The following is a 24,081-nucleotide window of genomic DNA, read 5'->3' as shown; positions in this document are numbered from 1 at the left end:
AAACCGTAAAAACACAGCAAAAGATTAATAATAAACCCAAACTAGTGACTCACCCTGCTTGGAGTTTCCTCACAACAGATAAAGTGAATGTACGCCATTTCATAAAGTTTAATCTCATTTATTCCTTGTCAGGATTGTCTTTCAAACACCGTCTGATTACTTTAGCTTACCTCAGGCAAAACAACTTCCGGTATGCGCACGTCAATACAACTCGTTATTTAACCCCACTTTTGTTTGTGTTCTGTTTGATGTTAAGTATATTGGTATATTTGTTTTTAAAAGAGAAATTAAAAAAAAAGGTCGTTATTTAAAGGCACACGTTTAAATTTTTGAGAAGAGACTGCTTCACCAAAGAGTAATTTGGCTTTTTTGAGGTAATATTAAAAGACGAACTATGTTGAGTTATTGTCTACATAAATATCGCGATTATAAATACCATGACATTCTGTTGTTGTTGTTTTTTTATATATACTTTGGCCATTTTTAATGTCTTTTTTGAATGAAATAATTTTATTGTTTCAGTCCTACGACTTTAATATTTAAAAATATAAATGATTAGGCTACACGTGTAAACCTGTGATGTAAATAGAGGGTTTGCACAGTTTGCAAGTTTGGAATGTGTGGAAGCAATATTTTGACAAACTAAAGTTGATAGGTGGTTAAAATATTAGTCTAATATTTAAACTGCTTAACCGGAAATTATAAAGAACAAACATAAATGTTATCAAGATTCTTGCCCTGGAAAAACTGGTTCAGTTTGACCAACCACAAATGTCTTGTTTCCTCAGTTTTTGGCAGTATTCCAAATGTTTTTCCCAGTCTGACTGATTAGTAGAGCCCAAAACATGACAATAATTGACCATTTTCAGCAGCAATAATCAGTAAAATATTCAAGTTTTGTTCGGTTCAGTGGCATTATTTTTTTATTATTTACATTCAATGCTGCAAATATAGCCGATTGATAACGCGTCATGAAAACATTCTACAAAAATTAAATAATCAAAAACTATTTAAACATTTACGATATCAAATAAAGACTGTCCCATTGCTATGGCATCATTCCCGCCATAACAAACAGCTTTATCTAATAAAGTTGTTCAGTGTACAATACATGTTTAATTAGGATACAACAGTGTCAATGAGCTTGAGATGAAATACGAAATGTGATGTGTGGGGGGAAAAAAACAAAGTATCTTTTCTGCATAATTTATAAAAAATAAAAAAAAAACGCTGTAGTCAAATTATGCAAAATGCGTGAAGAGATTATGTAATTGTGTCTACGCAGGATATGGAATTAGACTTAGCAAGGAGGTGGTCATTTTATTTATTTAAGTGTAAAAGTTTAAGTGTAAAATGTCATTTCCACCACTAATTGCTAATAAACAATACATAATCTGAGGAAATATTCATGGCTTTTAGAAAAACATGACAAAATCTCCTCTGATGCATGCATCTACACACATTTAGTCATTGTTAGAAGGCAAATTAAATAAACTACTGTGAAAAGTTCATTTGCATGTCAGTTATCAAAGTACCAGTGTTTTTACTTACATCCTTAGGCTATTCCCACTTAAAGGAGTAGGTCACTTTCAGAACAAAAATGTACAGCTAATGTACTCACCCCCTTGTCATCCAAGATGGTCACGTCTTTCTTTCTTCAGTCGTAAAGAAATGATGTTTTTAGAGGAAAACATTTCAGGACTTCTCTCCATATAATGGACGTCTATGGTGCCCCCGAGTTTGAACTTCCAAAATGCAGTTTAAATGCTGCTTCAAAGAGTGTAAGAGTTTAACAGAGTTATGTAACTACAGAGTTTATGTTGGAAAATAAATGCTAATGTTATATTTGAACATTCAATGTTATTCAATAGTATCCATTCTGTGTTGTTGGATATTGTTGTGAGGACTTTTATTTTGACGGGGGAAGTTGGGAGAGAGGAAAAATAAAGGAGAGATGGCGTTAAGAAGAGCTCGTCCGTGTCTGAGGGTTTTACTTTATTAATCTTCTAGTTTACGCAGAATTAAAGCCCCGAAATCACCCACAAAGTATTACAAGAGCTCTAAATAATCCCAGTCTTATCTAGCGAAATGGTTGAAAGGGTCTTATCTAGCGAAAGGGTCTTATCTAGTGAAACGGTCGGTTATTTTCTAAAAACATTTACAATTTATATACTTTTTAATCTCTACACAGAGTACACACACAGAGCATTTAAGGTCAAACAGTATATACATTTTTTTTAGAAAATGACCGATCTTTTTGCTAATTAAGACCCTTCATTCATTGGCTGTGATTGTTTAGAGCCCTTTAAAGCTGAGTTTTGGAAGTTCAAACTTGGGGGCACCATTGAAGTCCATTATATGGAGAGAAATCCTGAAATGTTTTCCTCAAAAAGCAATTTACTTATGACTGAAGAAAAAAAAGACATGAACATCTTGGATGACAAGTGGGTGAGTACATGTAAATGTTTGTTCTGAAAGTTAACTACTCCTTTAACAGACTGTATCCAGTTCTTGACTAACCTTGTGTTTCTAGTCCCTCTCTGTGTTTGTAGTAGTCTATTCATAGACTGGCAAACAAGTTGTTTCTGGGTTAATTTTCCATAGGCACTCATATATGACTGAAGTGAACAGCTTTGGATAAGACCAAATGAAGCTAACAGAGCATTACTGGTCCATTTCCCTTGTAAATATTAATAAAGCATGTTTCTGTATCTTCCTCAGTCGGTGCTGACGGCAGCACAGTGTGCACTGCAGACTTTTACAAACTTTTATTGCCCTCGAAGAGCATACTGCTTTGAATTCTGACAACTTATTGCACTTAAAACAAATATCTACTGAGGTCTGTACTAACTTTGAATTAATATCCAGTGAGGCTTGAACTTCACACCTCCTATTAGATGTAAACTGGGTCTAAAGCAAGGGTTCGGTCAGCACAGCGTGATGCACAGGTCTAGAGAGAGCACCTGGTTGTGTAACACCCCAGTGCCGCTCCACAGGGGCCATGCATTATGCAGCGATTGCATTTCCATGCTGCTTCCTCCTGCGCAGCAGTAAAAATAGAAACGCAGACCTCGGCTTCGTTGTTTACGACTGCGCCGTCCTCCTTCGCTCCTGAGCACAGGCGGTTATTACTCAAACACCCATACACTCACACGCCACCTTACCAGAGATATTAAGATCAGAAGAGGTCAGGCTGCTCAAGGAAACATCATCCTGAGATGTCAAAGATCCCAAGCCAATGAGCGTTTTATGGCTTACTTATTAATAAAAACACTTTTGTCTTCATATTCCCACTCTGAATGGTTCCCAAGGTGTTGAGAAACGGGGGTAAAGAAAAATCCATAAACTGCATAAAGCTATGACCTCACACTTCACTGATGCTTCATTCAGTGCTTGATACATTTTGCTATACAGATTTTGTCTGGTAACTTGGTATGGATTTACATATTACATATTCAGATTGATGTTTCTGTGGGGGCTGTGAGTGTAACTTTGCTTGCACTACCAAGTTTGTGTTTTTTAAACAACAGAAAAGGCCAATGAAATTTCCTCCGGGTATACAAAATCTCTATCTACTCTGTTTACTGTTGTCACCATTGCAGTTCTAGTGCCTATTATAAGGAACAGCACAATATAAAAAGCGAGTGCAACTTCACTGACAGCTACACTGAGGCAGCCTTTGAGCCCACGCATCAATAAAAACTGTGGCTCTTACTTTCTCCAAGTCTACCGATATCAACACTGCAGACACAAACAAGAGAGAGAAAAAGACATGACTGAGAACTGGGGTACATACCCACTGAAAAATAGTAAAAGTCCATCGCTTATTGAGAGAAACAAACTTTTCTGTGTTTAAAATAATAGAACGAAGAGACTTACAAAGTAAAAACCATTAGATCTTTTTTATTTCCATTTTTTATTGATTCTCCCGTGTGTGCATGAAAAAAGTTGAATTTCTAAAATTAATTTGTGTGTTCAGAGCAGGGTCAGAAATTAAAGTACAGCTTAAAAACAGTAATGAATTCTTCAGATTTTATTTGTAACATGTATAGTCTTTATATTATATGTTATATTCTACCACTAACTTTGGCCTAGATCTTAGTAACCATCCATAGTCCATCCATAGTGACAATTTTGGCAGTCTTCTTTAGGTTCATGTATTAATACATGCATATGCATTAATATGTTGAGTTCATGTTGATTTAAAGGGATAGTTTACTAAAAAAATGAAAATTACGATTTACTCACCCTAAAGCCATCCTAGGCATATATGACTTTCTTCTTTCAGACGAATACAATCAGAGTTATATTAAAAAATAATGTCCTGGCTTTTCCAAGCTTTATATTGGCAGTGAATGGGTGTTGAGATTTTATAGTCCAATAAAGTGCATCCATCCATCATAAAAAGTACTCCACACGGCTCTAGGGGTTAATAATGCTTTCTGAAGCGAATCGATGTGTTTTGTAAGAAAAATACCCATATTTAAAACTTCATAAACCATAATCTATAGCTTCCGCTAACTCCACGAACGTGTGTAGGACAGATAGTGGAAGTTAGAGAATATGGTTTCAAAATTTTTAAATATGGATATTTTTCTTACACAAATGTATCAATTCACTTCAGAAGGAATATATTAACCCCCAGAGCCATGTGGAGTACTTTTTTTTATAATGGATTGATGCATTTTATTGGACTATAAAAATCTCAACACCCATTGACTGCTATTATAAAGCTTATAATTCCAATTGTATTCATCTGAAAGAAGAAAGTCATATGCACCTAGGATGGCTTAGGGATGAGTAAATCATGGGGCAATTTTCATTTTTGGGTGAACTATCCCTTTAATTTCACGCAGCTGTGACATGTGACTCTCCAACAGTTTTTAGAAAACAATTTTTATTAAGAACCTTTTGTGCAATGGAATCATTCTGTGGATGTTAAAGTTTTTTTAATGGAACCACAGATTCTAATAAAGAACCTTTGTTTTTAAAGGTGTATAAAAAACCCCTGAAAGGAAAATATCGCCCCTTAACTTGAAGTTAATTTCTCAGAGCTCAGAGCTGTCATTACCTTCCACAAGTCTGTGTTAAATTGCCATACAGTGTGGGTTGCTACTCAACTGGGAGAGCTCAGTCTTGTTTCCTCGAATTGTTTGGGTTGCATAATTAGTTGGATATAAATCAGTGAATAAAACCCAATCTGCAATTCCAACGACAGGCTATTAACTGCTAAACACATTAGCCTGTTTTCTGATTCTTTTTGAATGACTACACTGAAGAGAATTTTCTATAAGATGCAAATAGGATGATCACAGATTTAATTTGTTAACTTTTCATTAATACAACTTTTACGAATCACAGACCGAGCAGCAGTGTTTGAAGCCCAGTACGTCTCACATCACAAATGTAGCACAACCAGCCACCGGCTCCTCTGCTTCCTCTGGCGACGTTTGATGAATTTTCATTTGGTGATGTGCAGGGTTTGCAGTATTGAAAAGCCTTTAATGTATCCAGCATTGTTTTCATTCTCGCTCTTTCTTTTTTCATTTGTTACCTTTTTTTTTTTTTTTTTTTACCTTGAGCACCCTCACTGCACCATCAATGGAACAGTTCCCCAAACTCAAGCACACTAAGTCCTGCTTATCCTAATGGGTCCTCTTAGGCTGAGAGGAGATACAACCGTGCCAGACTCAGACAAGAGACTGAGCGAGAGTGTGCGTTCACTCGAGGGATGATGCGCAGCAGGAGCTCAAAGGAGAGGAGAAGGTGGAGGAGGGAGGAGGGGTGAAGAGGAGGAGGAGGAGGGGAAGAGAGTCTCTATGGCCAACTCTGAATGTAGTTCTTTTTCAAGGTCAACCTCATACACATTGGAACGGTTCTACAAAAACAGAATAAAAGCAGGCTACATGCAACGTGCACTTTCATTGGAAAGTGAGAATAGCTTCACAAAAAATGCTTGCTTCGAGATTTATGTTTTCAATAACAGTTGCCAATGCCTCTGTATAGTAGGGGCTGAGCGGCGTGCGCGACGTGGGCAATTTGAACGTGCCGGCGTTGTGATAACGGAGCAAATTCTTTTATTGATTTTGCTGTATATCACAAGAGTTTCCCCTTATCATCACTCTATAGGTCTACTGTCAGCCCACGCAGCCTCGTAAAGATAATTTCCCATATTGCACAGATTTGTCACTTTTTCCCTAAAGACATCCACCAAGCACAAATTCATGGTTGTTCATTAACAAGACGGTCAATTCCCCAAACAATGTGCTTCATGTCACAATAAAAAGCAGGTTTTATGGCTTGTAGCAGTAAAGCGCTATTAAACAGATAAAGCACACCAAACGGGCATCTGGAGGATTATAAAAAGGGTTGCCACACGAATAAACTCACACACCCCAAACCCATAGCCATCCAGAGAGAGGGGTTATTGAGTGCATGCTGGAAAAAAATGCGTAAATGCTGCCCCCTTCAGGAAAACGTCGGAGCGGCCGCAACACTGTGTAGGTTAAGGAGAAAATGGTGAGTTTTCTCTCAAAAGAGGTTTACTCCTGCCCCCATGTGTTAAGTGTGCGGCTTTACGTAACCTCTGAAAATAGAAACATTTCGCATAAGAGAAATTCTGAGAAATGTAATCGTTTCCAGGGTTAAATAAATCAATAAAATAGAAATATATTAATATTAACAAATTGATGTACCTAATACACATACTGTATACAGCTGAAATATTATATTACAGCATTCTCTATCAAATTTATTCATTTTAATTAATACTAATAATACAATTTGAAATGCTGATCTTCTCAAGTCTTCCAAGTACATTGACAAACATGACCCTGGACCACAAAACCAGTCTTAAGTAGGGTATATTTGTAGCAAAAGACAAAAATACATTATGGGTCAAAATGATAAATGGCAAAAATCATTAGGATATTACGTAAAGATCATGTTCCATAAAGATATTTTGTAAATTTCCTACTGTAAAAGCATTTTTTTAAATGTTTTGATATATTTAAAGGCATTTTCTCAATATTTAGATTTTTTTGCACCCTCAGATTCCAGATTTTCAAATAGTTGTATCTCAGCCAAATATTCTCCTAACAAACCATACATCAGTGGAAAGCTTATTTGTTCAGCTTTCAGATGATGTATAAATCTCAATTCCAAAAAATTGACCCTTATAACTGGTTTTGTGGTCCAGGGTCACATGGAGACAAAGAAACAGCTTACAGAGAGAGCTTGTGCTGTGGTGAAGCAATAACAGTTTATCTCCTAATACTAGTAAAACCCAAGCAGTAATTTTAGATTTCAGTAGGTGTCCAGTGCCCACTATTCCTCCTTATGTTTAATAGGGCCCAGTACGGAGACTCAAAAGAGACAGCATGAGCACTACAAAACTTGTGTGGAAAGAATCCAGACTAGCAACATCACGGGTTCATTTTATTGGGCAGATGCTCTGCTGTGGGCAAAAAAGCTAAAAGACTTTTTTCATGCAGCTTGTCATAGTTTGTGTATACTCTGTGTGTTGTGTATATGTAACCCTGGACAACAAAACCAAATACCATGGGTATATTTTTAGCAATAGACAAAAATACATTGGATATTAAGTAAAGTTCATGTTCCATTAATATATTTTGTGAATTTTCTGCTGTAAATATAATCAAAAAAGTATTTTTTGAATAGTAATATGCATTGCTAAGAAATTCATTTGGACAACATTTTCTGAATATTTTTATTTTATTTTTAAATCTCGGCAAAATATTGTTCTATTCTTACGAACCATACATCAATGGAAAGCTTATGTATTCAGAAATTCAGATGTATAAATCTCAATTTAAAAGAAAAAAGAAAAAAAAGACCCTTATGTCTGGTTTTGTGGCCCAGGGTCACATATAGAGTTTGTCTATATTGTATACCAAGGATATTGTATATTGTCTGTAGTGTGTATATGAGCACCTGCAGTGTTAGAAATTAACTTTTTTATTAAAGGCCAATATTTGCCCCCAAGGATTGATTTTCCAGGGGATTATTTTTAGCTTCATGAGAGCATGTATTTTTCCAACCTCATAAAAACACTGAGTCGTCCATTTAGGTCAAAATGCAATCTACTTAATTGAATTAACATCACATGCAAACAATATCATGACACAATAAACACTCTGATAAAGCATTTTAATGTAATGAACTTGTATACAGTATTATAAAGTTCCCTTAACAGAATTAAATTTGAATGTAATTTCTGTTTTGGGGATTGGAGGATTTATTTCATGTTGAGTTTTTCTTTATATGATTAGGATTCTTCTTCTTATTATTATTATTATTATTATTATTAATAATAAAAACATGTTCTGCACTGTGGCTCCGGAGGTCATTGTATTTCCTCTATTAAAGGGAAACAACAATAACCTTGTTCTGACGTTGATTCAATTTTAGGATATTCTATGAATACACATACTGTCATTTAATAGGAATTATAATAAAAGCAATTTAACAAAATTGTCAATCATGTTATTCCTCTCCCTTTTCTACAATGACAGTGTGTTTGCCAACCCTCAGCATATTCATTTGGAAAAGCCAAAGTCGACCACGGTGCTAATAATAGGGGTGATTTGTCTTTTCTGTCTTGATAATTTATGTTGAATTAATTATTAATTGATGAACATGACGTTTTGCAATATTTTGTGTATGATAGATTACAGAAAGCCTACTCTGTTAAAGCTTTCTGATGAAATATGCTGGTTTAAGCTATTATTTGCACCAGAGATAAAATGGCTTGGTGGTTCTAACTGATCCAAGCCTGGTCAAGCTGTCTTTTGGCTGGTTTAAAAAAAAAATAGAGACCATCACAGAATTTGTAATGGTTTTACTGGTTATATTGAGAATTGTAGCCTACTTTTAATGGAAACTGTAATGGTGCCTGTACTGGTAATAGTCACCTTCTCTTGGTGGCTTGTTAAAACCGCTAAATCAAACATGTCCAAAAAAGGAATGGTTAATGTTTGTAGTAGGTAGGCTATTTGTAATGATTTGTAGTGGAAAGCATTAGCATTTCTGTGAGGGTTTCTATTGTTTGTTTGTTTTTCAGCATGGAAGTAATTCAGGGTACTTTTCCGTCAGGCAATACAAGTTTACTAGCCAGGCTGTAAAACTAGTGTTTATATTTTGATATGTACCTGGTATTTATCTATGCTAAACAATGTTCCGTTTCAAAAGTCGTGTTCAAGTAAGTCGTATTCGCACTATTTCGTTAAACTTCGGCCGCGCTTCGTCTGTATCCGTCACCACTCGGCTTTTCCCGCCAAGCTCTCGGCATCACTCGCTCAGTGCAGTGGGGTTGATGATCGGATTTTCGTCTCGTTCTCTGTGTTGTTGTTCTCGGTGACGCGACGGAGGTGTAGCCTGACGCGGTCTCTTACGTGTCGGCCTGAATAAAAGTGGAGCTCCGAGGGCTCGAGAGTGACGGAGGGAGTCTGTATCGGTAAGAGGAGACAAGTGTCCGGAGGGAAAGGGCTCGTCCCGAATGGCTTTAGAGTGTGGTTTGGGTTCGGCCCGTTGGAAACAAAGAGATCATGGCGGCTGTAGTTGTTGCATGCAGAGGGAGGGGAGGCAAACGGGAGAGCAACACAAACCCAGGGTGGGAAATCTTGATGCATGGCTGATCATTTAAAATGCAAGGAAATATGGATGCACAACATCTCTGGGTTTCTCAATGCATCTGTGCAGATCATATATGCGGGGTTTCCCCTTTCTTGTTAGCTTCTTTCACACACTGGCTAGACAAAATGTGTGCTGCTGGGTGGATTCAGGGTGTAATACTCTTATATCATTCAGGAATAATTTAATCTTCTCTGATGTCCTTGTTGCATTGTGCGATTTATTGAACGCTCCCTGATTATATTGCAATCCTTTAGGATTTGGTTATTTTGCACCGTTTCATTATATGCTTTTCAGTAAACTGTGATTACACATCCTCAAGCAAATATAATATAGGAATATAAATATAATATAGATAACCTTTTACCTTCTGTACATTGTACATGATTAAATGCAGTATTCTATTGCATATTTGGATATTTAATTGCATAAACCTATTCAAATACAAGTCAACTTGATTATGTTTTTAAGGCACTACTTCTAATCTGTCCACAGTGCCAAAAAAAATCAAGCATGTTTTTTTTTTTTTTTTTTTGTAAAATCTCTAGGCTATCTTTTAGATCAATGTTTATAGTTTTAGATGTAAAGATCTATAAATGCACAACAGCTACATGTTTCCTAGAATAATCTGTCTGGTAGAAAATAGGATTTGAAAAGTAGAGGGAGAACTATGCATGACCAATCAAACCACAGATAGACTCTGAGCGTCATGAGATCACATTACTGTCAGTTCACGCTTTCTGCCATGCTGGAGCTTGCTCTCTCCCTTTCTTATATTTTTTCTTTTTCAAAGTGCTTTGTTGCTCACATTGTTTCAGACACAAAAATAGCCACTAATGGTAATAAAACGTTGTGTTATTTGTAATATATTTTTTAATATGTTTTATCACTATATATTAATATTGCATTCATAATATATTGTCACATTATCTCTTTAAAGCCTTTTGGCAATTTTTTCTTGACAAGTTTTTAATTATTTTTGGTTTTGTAAATTTTTTTTGTAAGTTTTTTTGTCTGTTATTTGCTAGTAGGTAGGGCTGGGCAATTAATCGAAAAGTAATCGAAATCGACATTCAGAACCTATAATCGATTAAATTTTTCCAGGTCAATTATTTTGATTACTTTCCCTTTAAAACACTACCGCGTGTGGAGTCACGTGACCCCGCTCCGTTCCGTTCCGTTCTTCCGCAGACATCTCGATGGAGAGCTTAAACAGTATTTATTCAGTAAAAAAGTATTTACAGGATATACAAGAGTATTTTTATTTAGAAGAGATACTGCTTATTTTCTACTTTTAATATGAAAAATATTAAAAATAATTTATTTTGTTTCCAAAAGTGCAAGTTATTTATTTTCACTTATTTAAGAAAAATGTGACTTTTCGTTTTAAGCAATGTGTGCTTTAATTTCAGTTGTTCAACACTGATGTTCAATAAATAATCATAGATAGTGTGTGTTTCCTTCAATTATTTTAAAATCAAGTAATGCACCCTTCATTCAAAAATTTCTCACTTGTAATATGTGAGCATATTTAGCTACTGTACAAAACTTGTCAGTGAACTATGAGGGCAAAAAAAAAAAAATTATATAAATATAATTGTATTAATAATTAAAATAATCGTTCATTAATTGTAATCGAGTTAAAATGTTCAGTTAATCGAGATTTTGATTTTAGGCCAAATCGCCCAGCCCTACTAGTAGGAATTGCATCTAAGATTGCTGAAGCAAGTCACAGGTTCATTTATGAACCTATAGCCTCGCTAGATGTATATGGAGTAAATTAATCCAACTCTTCCTCTCAAGAGGAAGAGGCCATACACTCCAAAATCTACAAATGCTGAACAGTCAAGGGAAGCCAGTACTGCATTCACAGCATATTGTGATACACTTTCAATTAAAAAAAAAAAAATGCTATATGATGACACCTTTATTGCAGTACTTAATTTTTATCACTGGCTAGTGCACTAGTAACTTTACACTCTAATATTAGATGTTATTGTGGACCAATGCAGAAATAAAGCTTTTCAGAGCACCTTGGGGTTACACACTGGGACTTTATTTAATGAGAACCTACAAACTCTTTAAATTCACACTGGGATTTTGATTAATTTTTAGTGTGGACTGCTTCTCTTAGTGTGGCGTATGTTTCTAGAAAGACCGGCCAGTATTCTGTACTAAAGCATCAAAGGTCAGAGTTCATTGTATCCTGATCTTTAATGTAGCGACTTTAAATGAAGACAAGACATGTTTTATGCAATTTCTTCCTTGGATAAGAATGGTTTCTGGGAAGAAAGATTATCAATGGACATGCAGTGTTGCAGTTTCAGTTTTTAGACCAAACGGCCGTTGTATTGATTCATAACTGCGCTTGTCTTGAGTGCAGGAAATTTGCACCCTTATTTCCGACATAATGTCAAATGATTAAATTAAAACTCGATATAGAGTTGCAGCACAGGAACAATTTAGCCACACTTAACTAATGTGTGGCTATATTTGTACATTCTAAAATTAGCTTCCCTTTCCAAGAAAGTCTAGAGCTTCATTTTCATTTGCTTGTCTTATAAAACGGAACTGGACTAAACGTTTTAGTGGATATTAAACTTTGTTTGGGTTGGGTTTTTATATCTTGATCTTGTTACAATATTATACCAGCTAAACTGTATTAATAATACCACTAGCTTGGATTCAGTGGTGGTACTTATGTCAAACTTAATGCACATTTATTTATAGAAGTCAAAGTGACAAGGAAGAAATGGACTAATGTCTAATTTATTATTTATTGGGGAATCAACCTGCTAATCACTTAGATTTGCTTCTGTATAAAGCTGGAATAGATTTAAGTATTTTTACATTGCAACAGTTACACACCTGTCATTTACTTACCCTCAAGTTGTTCCAAACCTGTATGAATGTCTTTTTTCTGATATTTGTTACTAATTACTGATAAGATATTTTGTGTAACCAAACAGTTGATGGTCCCCATTGACTTGCATAGTATTTTTTTCACCATCAACCATTAGTTACCCATATTCTACCCCTCTTTACGGTGGCCGACAGAGGCCAACGTGCTGCAAACAAGAAAACACATGCAAACAGAAAAAACAACAACAAATTAAGAAAACATCTTCATCAGTTTGACAACACAGGCGCTGCAAATCCTCGCAACGCAAACGCAAATACGGAAACGCGCTGCAAATTCTCACAACACAACCAAACTCAGAAACGCACTGCGAACACAAGAGGGCGCTGCAAACTAACAAACGCGCTGCATATAGCTCGGTCCACAACGGAAATGTTTCAGGGGGACCTCAAAAAGTGACGAATCTATCTGGGACCTGATTATTTGTTCAGTGGCTGTTGGTCAGAGCAGAGGTGTTATCGGTGAACTATCACCTTTTAGTGATAGTATAGTATCATTTAAAGGTAATAGTGATATAAATAATCAGGTAATATAGTGATATAAATAATCAGGTCCCAGATGAGTTCGTCACTTTTTGAGGTCCCCCTGAAACATTTCCGTTGTGGACCGAGCTATATGCAGCGCGTTTCTGAGTTTGGTTGTGTTGTGAGAATTTGCAGCGCGTTTCCGTATTTGTGTTTGCGTTGCGAGGATTTGCAGCGCCTGTGTTGAAGATGTTTTCTTAATTTGTTGTCATTTTTTCTGTTTGCATGTGTTTTCTTGTTTGCAGCGCGTTGGCCTCTGTCGGCCACCGTACCTCTTTTATGTTCAAGAAAGAGACTTAAACAGGTTTGGAACAGCCTTAGGCTTTAGTAAATGATGACAGAATTTTCATTTTGGTGAACTGTTCCTTTAATTGATGTGACTTTTGCCAAATACTGTATACCAACAATAGTGTTTGGCAAAAAAAATTTTCTTAGTATTTACGTAGTACTATGGAGGATGATTTCAAAGTACAAATGTCAAAGTTACAGCCTAGTAAACTGACTTTTCTGTGTTTGATCAGATTTTTGCTGTAGCAGAGTGAAGACTCACCAGGGTCAGTGGACGTGAACATTTTGTCTGGGTTTCCCTCCTATAGGTATGTACACTTCATCAAAGGTTTGAGGTCGAGACTGTGAAAGTAGTGTTGATAAACAGGAATTAACTCCAGAAATATTAATCGTTTATGTAATTCAAATCGTAGTGAAATCAAATTTCTTATTTGTGGCCCTGGACCACAAAACTAGTCTTAAGTAGCACAGGTATATTTGTAGCAATAGACAAAATACATGTTATGGGTCAAAATTTTCATTATCGCATTAAAATTATTATCATATTGTCATTATTTTACATGTATGTGTTACACCATTTTAAAATATATGTCTCTCCAATCTTTCCTTTCCAGAGAATTTTGCTTACATGAATCAATCGCAGCAATTAACAAAAATCAGTTCTCAATAAATCAAGTTTTTTTCCTTGGTTGAGAAGCTATTTTACTTGCATATGTACGTCACAATAGGTAATAAAAGTTTGTTGTAATTTCTGTTGTAATTGCTCATGCTGACTTTAAGATCATATAATGAAGTGTCTTTTATGATGTTAAAGTGATAACTCACCCAAAAATGACAAATTTGTCATCATTTACTCACCCCCATATTATTCGAAACCTCTATAAGTTTGTTTCTTCTGATGAACACAAAAGAAGATATTTTGAAGAATGTGGGTAACCAAACAGTTACAGGCAGGTATTGACTTTTATAGTAGGAGAAAAAACACTATACACTGACAGTAAAGTCAGTGGCTACCAGCAACTGCTTGGTTTCTAACATTTTGTGTGTGTTTAGCAGAAGAAAGAAACTCACACAGGTTTAGACCGAGTAAGTGATGACTTTTTTTATATGATGATGATTAAAAAATATTTAATATGCAACATTGTCAGCACTTGCTTGTTATAATATTGATGGTTTTTGTCTGTTTTTGTTTCTTTGTACCTGTGGCAAAAATGTAAACTCAAGATATATAAAATTGGCGCTTTTCCACTACACAGTACCAGCTCGGCTCGGCTCGACTCGACTCAGCTCTGTTTGGTTTTCCACTGTGTAAAAGTTGTACCTGTACCTCTACAATAGTACCTGGTTGTCATAGCGACGCTGCAAGAAACTGCCGTGATGTAATCTTCTACGCGACACACACCCGCTGTCTGCACCTCCTCGTTTGACCACGGCGTATTCTTCCGAGTTGCCATAATATGTAATGGATTGGATATGACACGCAATCTCTGGCCAAACTTTTTAAAAATGGCGGGGTTATTCTGGATACTATTGCTGGCGCGTGCAATGATGACGCAGTGAATAGTGACGATTCTCTCTGACCAATCAGCAGTCTGCTGTGTTTTCACGTCACATTTTAGTATCGCCTCAGCTCGCTTGGAACCTCGCCGGAGGTGGTACAAAAAAAGTACCTGGAAGCCGGTACAGGTACAACTTTTACACAGTGGAAAACCAAACAGAGCCGAGCCGAGGCGAGCTGGTACTGTGTAGTGGAAAAGCGCCAAATATTTACCATTCTGTTTCTTACCAGCTAACTCAATGACCATGGAGTCGGGAGCCGATGCCCAGCAGGGTGCAGACACTGCGGTCTCTGAAAGTGAGAGCCAACAGATCACACAGGCCCAAATTGCCACTCTTGCACAGGTAGGAATACAATCAGTTGTTTACTGCTTGTTGTCAAATGAATGAAAAGCTAAAACAGTCAATCAAGAGTCTGACATTAGATACAGAATGATTGCGTTTTAATATGTGTGTGATGTTGGATAGGTAACGATGGCTGCCGGACACGGTAGTGCCACAGCGCCCACAGTCACCCTGGTGCAGCTGCCCAATGGTCAAACGGTGCAGGTGCATGGAGTGATTCAGGCTGCTCAACCTTCAGTCATTCAGTCGCCACAAGTGCAAACTGTCCAGGTAAGAAAACTTAAAGTAGTAGTTCACTTCCAGAATACAAATTTCTTGATAATTTACTCACCTCCATACCATCCAAGATATTCATGTCTTTCTTTCTTCAGTCGAAAAGAAATAGGAAAGAAGGTTTTTGAGGAAAACACTCATTTATCAACAGTGCGTACACACAGATGTGTGCACAATGAGTGCGTAAGAACAGTTTTGAGATCTACCAACTTGTACTTATACATAGAAATGTATGTAAATAAGGGCAAAATATAAAGTCGTTTTTATGCAATGTCGATAAATGAGGCCCCATGATTTTTCTCCATATAGTGGACTTCAATGGGGATCAACTAGTTAAAGGTCCAAATTGCAGTTTCAGTGCAGCTTCGAAGGGCTCTACACAATCCCAGCTGAGGAATAAGTGTCTTGTCTTATTTAAAAAAAAAATAAAAAATGTATATACTTTTTAATCACAAATACACGTCTTGATCTGTGATGCGCATGCAGGTCTTCACCCATTACATAATTGCGTTGGAAAGGTCACGCATGGTTAGTACTTCAAAAATATAGGGTAGGATGAAAAACTCTTTTTTTTTTTTTTTTTTTGTAAAGGTTGTTTTACCTTCTTCGCTTTGTAAACACTGGGTCAGCATTTCCACCTATGTTATGCATGCATAATTACGTAATGCATGAATTCAAGATAGGGCAAGATGAGCATTTGTGGTTAAAAGGGACATAAATTTTAAAGTTTTTTTTTTAGAAAATGACAGATCATTTTGTTAGATAAGACCCTTATTCCCTGGCTGGGATTGAAGTTGCACTGAAACTGCAATTTGGACCTTCAACTTGGGCCAACCCACCATTAAAATCCACTATATGGTGTAAAATACTGGAATGGTTTCCTCAAAAACCTTAACTTTTCGACTGAAGAAAGAAAGCAAGACATGAACATCTTGGATGAAATGGTGAGGAGTAAGGAGTCAGGAAATTTTTATTCTGGAAGTTAACTGATTCTTTAACATTTCCAACATCTCTACATTTTTATGCATTTCATCATTGATGCATTCCATTCAGCTCACATGGTTCTCTTAACAAGCAGTTATGTGAAATCGGTGCCATATAGTCAGATCTAAATATGACAGAATTGTCTGTTGACCAGATTTCCACAGTAGCGGAGAGCGAGGACTCGCAAGAGTCAGTGGACAGCGTGACGGACTCTCAAAAACGAAGAGAGATCCTTTCTAGACGCCCCTCATATAGGTATGTATACGTTCTTCATTGGTTTTGTGTCAGGTAAGCACATTTTTTATAAGGAAGGTCAGCAGCTGTCTGTGATCTACAGGAAAATCCTGAATGACCTCTCATCAGACGCTCCAGGAGTTCCGAGAATCGAAGAGGAGAAATCCGAGGAGGACACTGCGCCTGCAATCACTACAGTGACCGTGCCAACCCCAATATATCAGACCAGCAGCGGCCAGTACAGTAAGTCTATGCCTGAAGTTTTGAGATATTTTGGGGTTCAAACCTACACCTCCCACTGCTCAACATTTCTGGAGCACTAATAACTCCCAACATATTTGGCTCTTAAACATACAGTTCCATGTGCACAGCTTCTCACCAAATCAATGAAAAAAACTCTTGATTGCCTTTTCTCCTTCAGTCGCCATTACACAAGGTGGAGCTATACAGCTTGCGAATAACGGCACAGATGGAGTGCAAGGTTTGCAGACTCTCACCATGACCAATGCAGCAGCAGCCCAGCCGGGGACCACCATCCTGCAGTACGCCCAGACCAGTGACGGTCAACAGATACTGGTGCCCAGCAATCAAGTGGTGGTACAAGGTGAGTGGGACTATTTTCTTCAGATTTTTTCCCCCTGAAGATACAATCCAATTTTAGGGTTACAAATTGCTTAAGTAAGTAAATAATATCAATTTTGGTATTGTTCTTAACTTTTTGCCGTACTAAGTTACTCTGGGTTATTCCCAAAAGTTAAAGGTATCCATCAGTATTCTATGCTTTAAGTCAAAACTTTTGATTCATTGTTTGTTGGTTATTTTTTGTCTGCCCTAAAGCTGCTTCTGGAGATGTACAGGCCTATCAAATTCGCACTGCCCCAACCAGCACTATTGCTCCAGGTGTGGTCATGGCATCCTCTCCGGCCCTGCCAAGCCAAGGAGGTGCTGAAGAGGCTACACGCAAGAGGGAGGTCCGCCTCATGAAGAACAGGTAAAAATTAAATGTTTTTGGTAAAAGCAAACATATGAACCTGTACCACAATCACAATTAGTCAACCTACGGATACCCTCTTACATATGTACAGTATCGTTTGGGGTCATTCAGATTTTTTTTTTTTTTTTTGAGTCTATTATGCTTACCAAGGCTGCATTTATTTGATAAATACAGTAAAATCAGGAATATTGTGAAATTTTATTGTAATTTAAAATAAATGTTTTCCATTTCATTATATTAAATGTAAAATTTACTTTTTTAATATAACAATTTATTCCTGTTATGGCAAATCTGAATTTTCAGGAGCCATTATTCCAGTCTTTAGTGTCACATGATACTTTAAAAATCTTTTATTTTTTCATTTATTTTTATCAGTGTTGAAATCAGTTATGCTGCTTAATATTTTTCGTAGGAACAGTGATATACAGTAGTCAACATTTAAAGTAGATCAAAACCCTTCAAAGTTGTCCTAAAACCAAAACAATACCCATTCTTGTCTTAGGACAACTTTGATTAACTTTTTTGATCCATTTCAAATGTTGAATACTGTGTATGTATATATATTTTTGTTAGGATTGTTTAAAGAACAGAATGTTTAAACAAAAGCATTTATTTGAAAACAGATTTTTTTTTTTTTACATAAATAGTCTTAGTTTTGTTCAGTTTAAAGTATTAGTTCATATCCAGAAATTCTGGAAGTCTTTCTTTTTTCAGTCAAAGAGAAATTAAGGTTTTTGAGGAAAACATTTCAGGATTTCTTTTTCCAAAATAGTAGGCTTCAATGGGGACCAGCAGTTTGAAGTTCCAAATTACAGTTTCAGTGCAGCTTCAAAGGGCTCTCCACAATCTCAGCCGAGGAATAAGGGTCTTATCTAGTGAAACGATCGGTCATCTTCACACATTACGTAATCACGTCGGAAAGGACATGCGCAGTTAGTTCTTCGTCCTGCACTTCCGTTCAAAAAGGAAGGGTAGAGCGAAAAACTCCTTTTCTCATCCAACTTTAAAATCGTCCAACATCACTGTTTTACCTTTTCTTTTGTAAAGGGCATTTGACTTTTTTTTGCATGTTTGCTTTGTAAACACTCTGTAAACGTGACCTTTCCAATGTGTCAATGTAATGCAAGAAATCAAGCTAGTGCAAGAAAAGCATTTGTTGTTAAAAAGTATATAAATTGTACATTGTTTTTAGAAAATGACAGATTGATTCGCTACATAAGACCCTTATTCCTCAGCTGGAATCATGTAGAGCACTGTGAAGCTGCATTGAAACTGCAATTTGGACCTTCAACCTATTGGCTCCCATTGAAGTCCATTATATGGAGAAAAATCCTAGAATGTTTTCTTCATAAACCTTAATTTCTTTTTGACTGAAGAAAGAAAGACTTGAACATCTTGGGTAACATGGGAGTGAGTAAATTATAAAGAAACTGTTATTCTAGAAAGGGAACTAAACATCCTTGCTGAATAGAAGTATTTTTATATTTTTATATCTTTGTACTGTTATCAGCCATACAGATTACTGACTAATTTGAATATTTGAGAGCTGTTTGACAGATGTATTGAACACAATTGTAAATATAGCCAGTCTTGTGTGAACAGGGGGACAAAAGAGACCAAAAAAAAAATCTGATTGTCAAAATACTGGATCTGTAGTAAATGCATCCTAAAATACCTGCTGTTTTTCCATGTTGATAATATTCATCAAAAAATATAAATAACATAAAACATTGGCAGAAAAAACAGGTGATACATGAAGAATGCATGCAATTCTATATGTAAATTTAGCTTGTTAAAGTGCTCCTATTATGCCATTTTAAAGGTAGCTAATATTGTTTTATGAGTCTCTTAAAACAGGTTTACATGTATGCAAGTTCAAAAAACACTTTAGTTTTCTCCAAAAATAGATTTAATTTTACCCCGTTTCTAAATGATTCGTAAACGACTCGTGTGAAGCAGTTCGAAGAATCGGTCTCTCTAAACCCCTCCTTTCCGTGAGCCCTCACTGCTGTGATTGGTCAGATGGTGCAGTCCTTCATGATTGGTCTACCGCTACAGCGCAAAACGAAACGCCCATTGGCATAACTGAATGACACAAGCTACATGACACACTACATGAAATATCATATTTGAAAAGGCATAATAGGGGCACTTTAATATGTATAATAACACCTCTTTAAATAAAGGCATGTGCAGTACAATAATCTTTAAAGAAAGGGATGTTCAATAGTGCATTTTTACTTTAAAGAGAAAACTTGAAATTTCACTAGTACTTATTTTGACGAATCATTTTGGTTCAAACAGGGTTATCAAAACATCTGCTAAGTAGATCTTGAATTTATTTCCCCCCTCCAGAGAGGCTGCTCGTGAGTGCCGTCGGAAGAAAAAGGAATACGTCAAGTGTCTGGAGAACCGCGTGGCCGTTTTGGAGAACCAGAACAAAACTCTCATCGAGGAACTCAAAGCACTCAAAGACCTGTACTGTCACAAATCAGAGTGATGTACCACCTGTCCCCCCTTCATTCTGGCAGACTTCCGTGTACAGAGACTAAAGGGCGAGTCAGCCAGACACGGACGCATGTTTTCTAAATGTTTTCTTATTTTAAATTGCTGCAGACTGCCTGTATGAACACACAAGTATGTGAGGGAACTGAACAGAAGCCCCCTGGCCAACACAGATCTCCTCTAGAAATATTGGATCATGTCATTAAAGACAAAAAAAAAAAAATGCTGAAAACTTTACTGTGGACATAAACACACAAGTACAGTCTCAGCCATCTTCGCTTCTGGACTCAAACCGAAACTCAAAGGAGGGGTTTGTGGGAAAATGTTTACCTTTTTTCCAGTGTGCTGGTGTTTAAGTCATCAATAACTTTGAAAAGAGATACAAATAATGTACAATAATAATAATTTAACAAATTTCAATAGCCATGGAGAAAGATTTTGTCTTGGAGTTGGTTGGCATCATTCCCTCTTGAGATTCTAAAGGTTTAACGTGTCTGACTGTTACTTTTATTTGGTGTATAGTGCTCTTGTGTTTTTAAGTTGACATTTTTACCTTTAAATATGAACAAACTATAGAAAATTATGAATATTGATTTACAGAATCTATGCCATTTATAAACAGAAATATTGTGTATCATATGCAGAACAAGATTATAGCCCATGTATATTTCGATTTTGACATTTTCCTCATTTTAGATAACAAATGTACCTAAATCGTTTAATTCAAAAGTACTGCCATTGCAGTGGCAACAGTTGCACAAACACAATATTAAAAAGGTTATTTTAATGCAGACATTTGGTCACTTATATACCAAAATTCACAGGAATTTTCCAGGTTGAAACATTTTCACATTTATGTTGATCATATTAGGCAGATCACTTTTGTGTTATGCTTGTATATCATAGAGCTATAATTGGATGAAATACAATCCAATACATTCTATCTCTGGCATTATAAACTAAAGCATGTTTTATAAATATTACATTAGCTTTGATATCGTTATATGGTCATTTTCTCATTTCAACACTAACAACTGGGAGGCAGTGTCTTTGTATTTGATAATGTGATAACATAAGTCAAGAGTACATGATATTATAGCATATGCATTTTTGGCAGCTATTTCATATAAAAAAAGATGTTAAAAGGATTTCTCTTGGTTTCATTTTTTTCTTTGTCCACATTCAGTTGCTTCTGAAAGTTTAGGAAACAACAACTGAACAGTTGGTAACTTTAGTTACAGTTTGCCTTCATCAACGCAAGTTGGATTTTGTTTACAAAGCTGTCTCAGTTGACCCAAACTGTTCAAGTTATTTAAAAAAACAGCAGTTTACTAAATCTGTCAATTATTGGACTTAAGGGTTTCACAATTAGTTTGTAGGATATTTTGCATATACTTCACATTGAGGACAAAGTTTTAAATGAGATGTTAGCAGACTATGAATTAAAAATGCCTATCAACAATTCCACTCTGTACTGAAATGTACCAGTGTCATTTGTTGGCAAGTGCATCATCTGCTGCTACTCTTAAACTTCGAACCGTCTGCCTGACGTGTCATTTACGCACTCAAGCGTGACGAATTAGGGAAGCAATCTCTTCACAGCAGGCGCTCACGGTCCAGATCTGCAGTCTAACTGCTTATGCAAGCTGACATGCAACCTGATTTCCCCTCACAAAACCAATTATTTTCTGACACAAGAATCTGAATTGGCTCATCGAAGGACAGACTGACCTCAGATTTCAGAGGAAATGCAAATTCTGTCTTTTTGGTGATAGAATCTTTATTCATTTTTTTTTTTTAAACTGACATTAACTTTTTCCCCTTGTATGTACCCCGTATGCAATGAGATCCTAATGCCATGCTGGCCAAAGTGAACTCTGAAATATGCGATTATGTTTTTGTTTTCATGCGTACAAAAGACCAATCAATCTAAAGCAATGTTTGATCCCCAGTCATTTTGGATAAACACATCATGCACTTTTTGTATGATAGCTTTCACCTTTTGGACACTATGTACAGAACTGGTAGGATTTTATAGTGTTTCAAAAGTTTAGAAGTGTATTGTATATACTCTGTGACTTGGCTTACATTTTTAGAAGCTTTGCACTCTATTACTGTTACAATACAATTGTGTATACTTGTTGTTGTTACCCTTACCTCCCTTTTGTACACAAATGTAAATCTTTAATAAAATACTAATACTGCACAATAAGTGTTGTGGTTGGAAATGCAGTGCCCCATAATGCAAAAGCACTTAGCTTTACAATACTCAAGCACACTGTAAACAATGCCAGGAAAGTTACTTTGGAAATGTATTAGGTTACAGATTACAAGTAATAAGTAGTGTAACTACTTCAGTTACTTTATTAATGTAACTGACTATTTGATTACTTTTCTAAATTAAACAGTCCCGCTTTATATTAGGTGGCCTTAACTATTATGTACTTGCAATTAAATTAATCATTTGGTACATGTTTTTACATTGTACTTATATTTCTATGTAATTACATCTGTAATTAATTTCTGTAATTACATTTATAATTACACTGTTGACCCAACCCTTACACCTTAAACCTTCCCATACCACAAAACCTGTCCCTAACCTTAGCCGTATCCCGCCTTAATAGAAGCAAATGTGTTTTTCAATACAATAAGCACATGTACTTATTTTTGAGGCAAGTACATAGTAGTTAAGGCTGCCTAATATAAAGTGTGACAGACTTTGGCACTTCTTTTTACTTTGAGATCATTATGAGGTTAAATACAGATTTAAAATCATACAACCTCAATTCCAGGGCAGGTTTACACTGTGCCGCATCAAATTTCCTTTTAATTAACCCCTTAAAGGGGTCATCGGATGCAAAACTAACTTTTACATGTTGTTTGAACATTGATGTGTGTTGGTAGTTTGTGTACACAACCACACTACAATGATAAAAATCCACCCAGTGGTATTTTTTAATCTTTAAAAGTAATATCCCCTTTTTAAAATTCTCAGCGTCTTGTCATTGTACACACAGTTGATTGACATGAGCGTCTTACCTTAGACCCGCCCTCACCGAGCTGAAACAGTCCGAATACGATCGCCATTGTGTCGACTCAGGTGCAGAGGAAGACTCTAATTGAGCGATTGAGGGGTTCTGTTGTTGGATGTAATAATGAACAAAGCAGTAGTCATTTACTCCCGACTGAGCCGCTGAAGACGCAGAGGATTAACCTTACTTTCGGTTTTAAAAGGAAAGCGCCGATCCCGATCTACATATGCGTCTATGTTCATGTGAATCATTCGTGATGCAGCTTCCCCATAGCAAAAGTGAGTATAAGGGTTTTTCATGCATCTTTGCAAATGGTCTTTCTTAATAATGTGCTTGTTTTGCAGATAAACGCAGCTAAATGTGGCTAAAGTAAACATTACACCTTGTAATCCCACAGCAGAGAGGGGCGGGGCGAGCTCATTTTTCATTTAAAGGGCTCATGCAATAAAATGAGCTGATTTTGACAAGGTAAAAGGGTGTGTTTTTTTTACACTACTATTGGGAAGTATATTACAGACTTTTTATTAAGACCCTAAAGATTCATATGAACTTGTGGAAAATGGGCATCCGATGACCCCTTTAGGTGTCACCCGCCCACCGGTGGGCCCAATGACGCTCTTTTTTTCGTTGTAATTTTTCCTCTATTACATATTTTAGTAATCACCATAAATTATATATCATTTAAAAGCCATTTTTAAATCGGGCATTGGTTTACCTTGAAAATCGTACTTTAAAATCTTTTAGCGGTCTCCTTCCCTTAGTGGGTGGAGT

The 24,081-nt window shown here is 36.3% G+C and overlaps 1 protein-coding gene across 2 annotated transcripts; it reads left to right on the top strand.

The window, feature by feature from the left end:
• Positions 1 to 9,338: 9,338 nt before the first annotated feature.
• Positions 9,339 to 22,487, top strand: creb1b (cAMP responsive element binding protein 1b). Of its 2 annotated transcripts, XM_073845604.1 has the most exons (10): positions 9,339 to 9,475; positions 13,617 to 13,691; positions 13,998 to 14,111; positions 15,173 to 15,285; positions 15,409 to 15,555; positions 16,697 to 16,797; positions 16,880 to 17,019; positions 17,198 to 17,380; positions 17,614 to 17,767; positions 20,126 to 22,487. In XM_073845604.1, exons 3-10 carry the CDS (start codon positions 14,096 to 14,098, stop codon positions 20,268 to 20,270), a joined length of 999 nt encoding a protein of 332 aa, XP_073701705.1. In that variant the 5' UTR covers positions 9,339 to 9,475; positions 13,617 to 13,691; positions 13,998 to 14,095; the 3' UTR covers positions 20,271 to 22,487. The 2 variants fall into 2 exon arrangements, with proteins under 2 accessions (XP_073701705.1, XP_073701706.1); XM_073845605.1 differs by lacking the exon at positions 13,998 to 14,111.
• Positions 22,488 to 24,081: the final 1,594 nt, after the last annotated feature.

The sequence above is a fragment of the Garra rufa genome, chromosome 8 (genome assembly GCF_049309525.1).
Source record: "Garra rufa chromosome 8, GarRuf1.0, whole genome shotgun sequence".
NCBI classification, from domain to species: Eukaryota; Metazoa; Chordata; class Actinopteri; order Cypriniformes; family Cyprinidae; genus Garra; species Garra rufa.
This window is presented reverse-complemented; position numbering and strand designations above follow the sequence as displayed.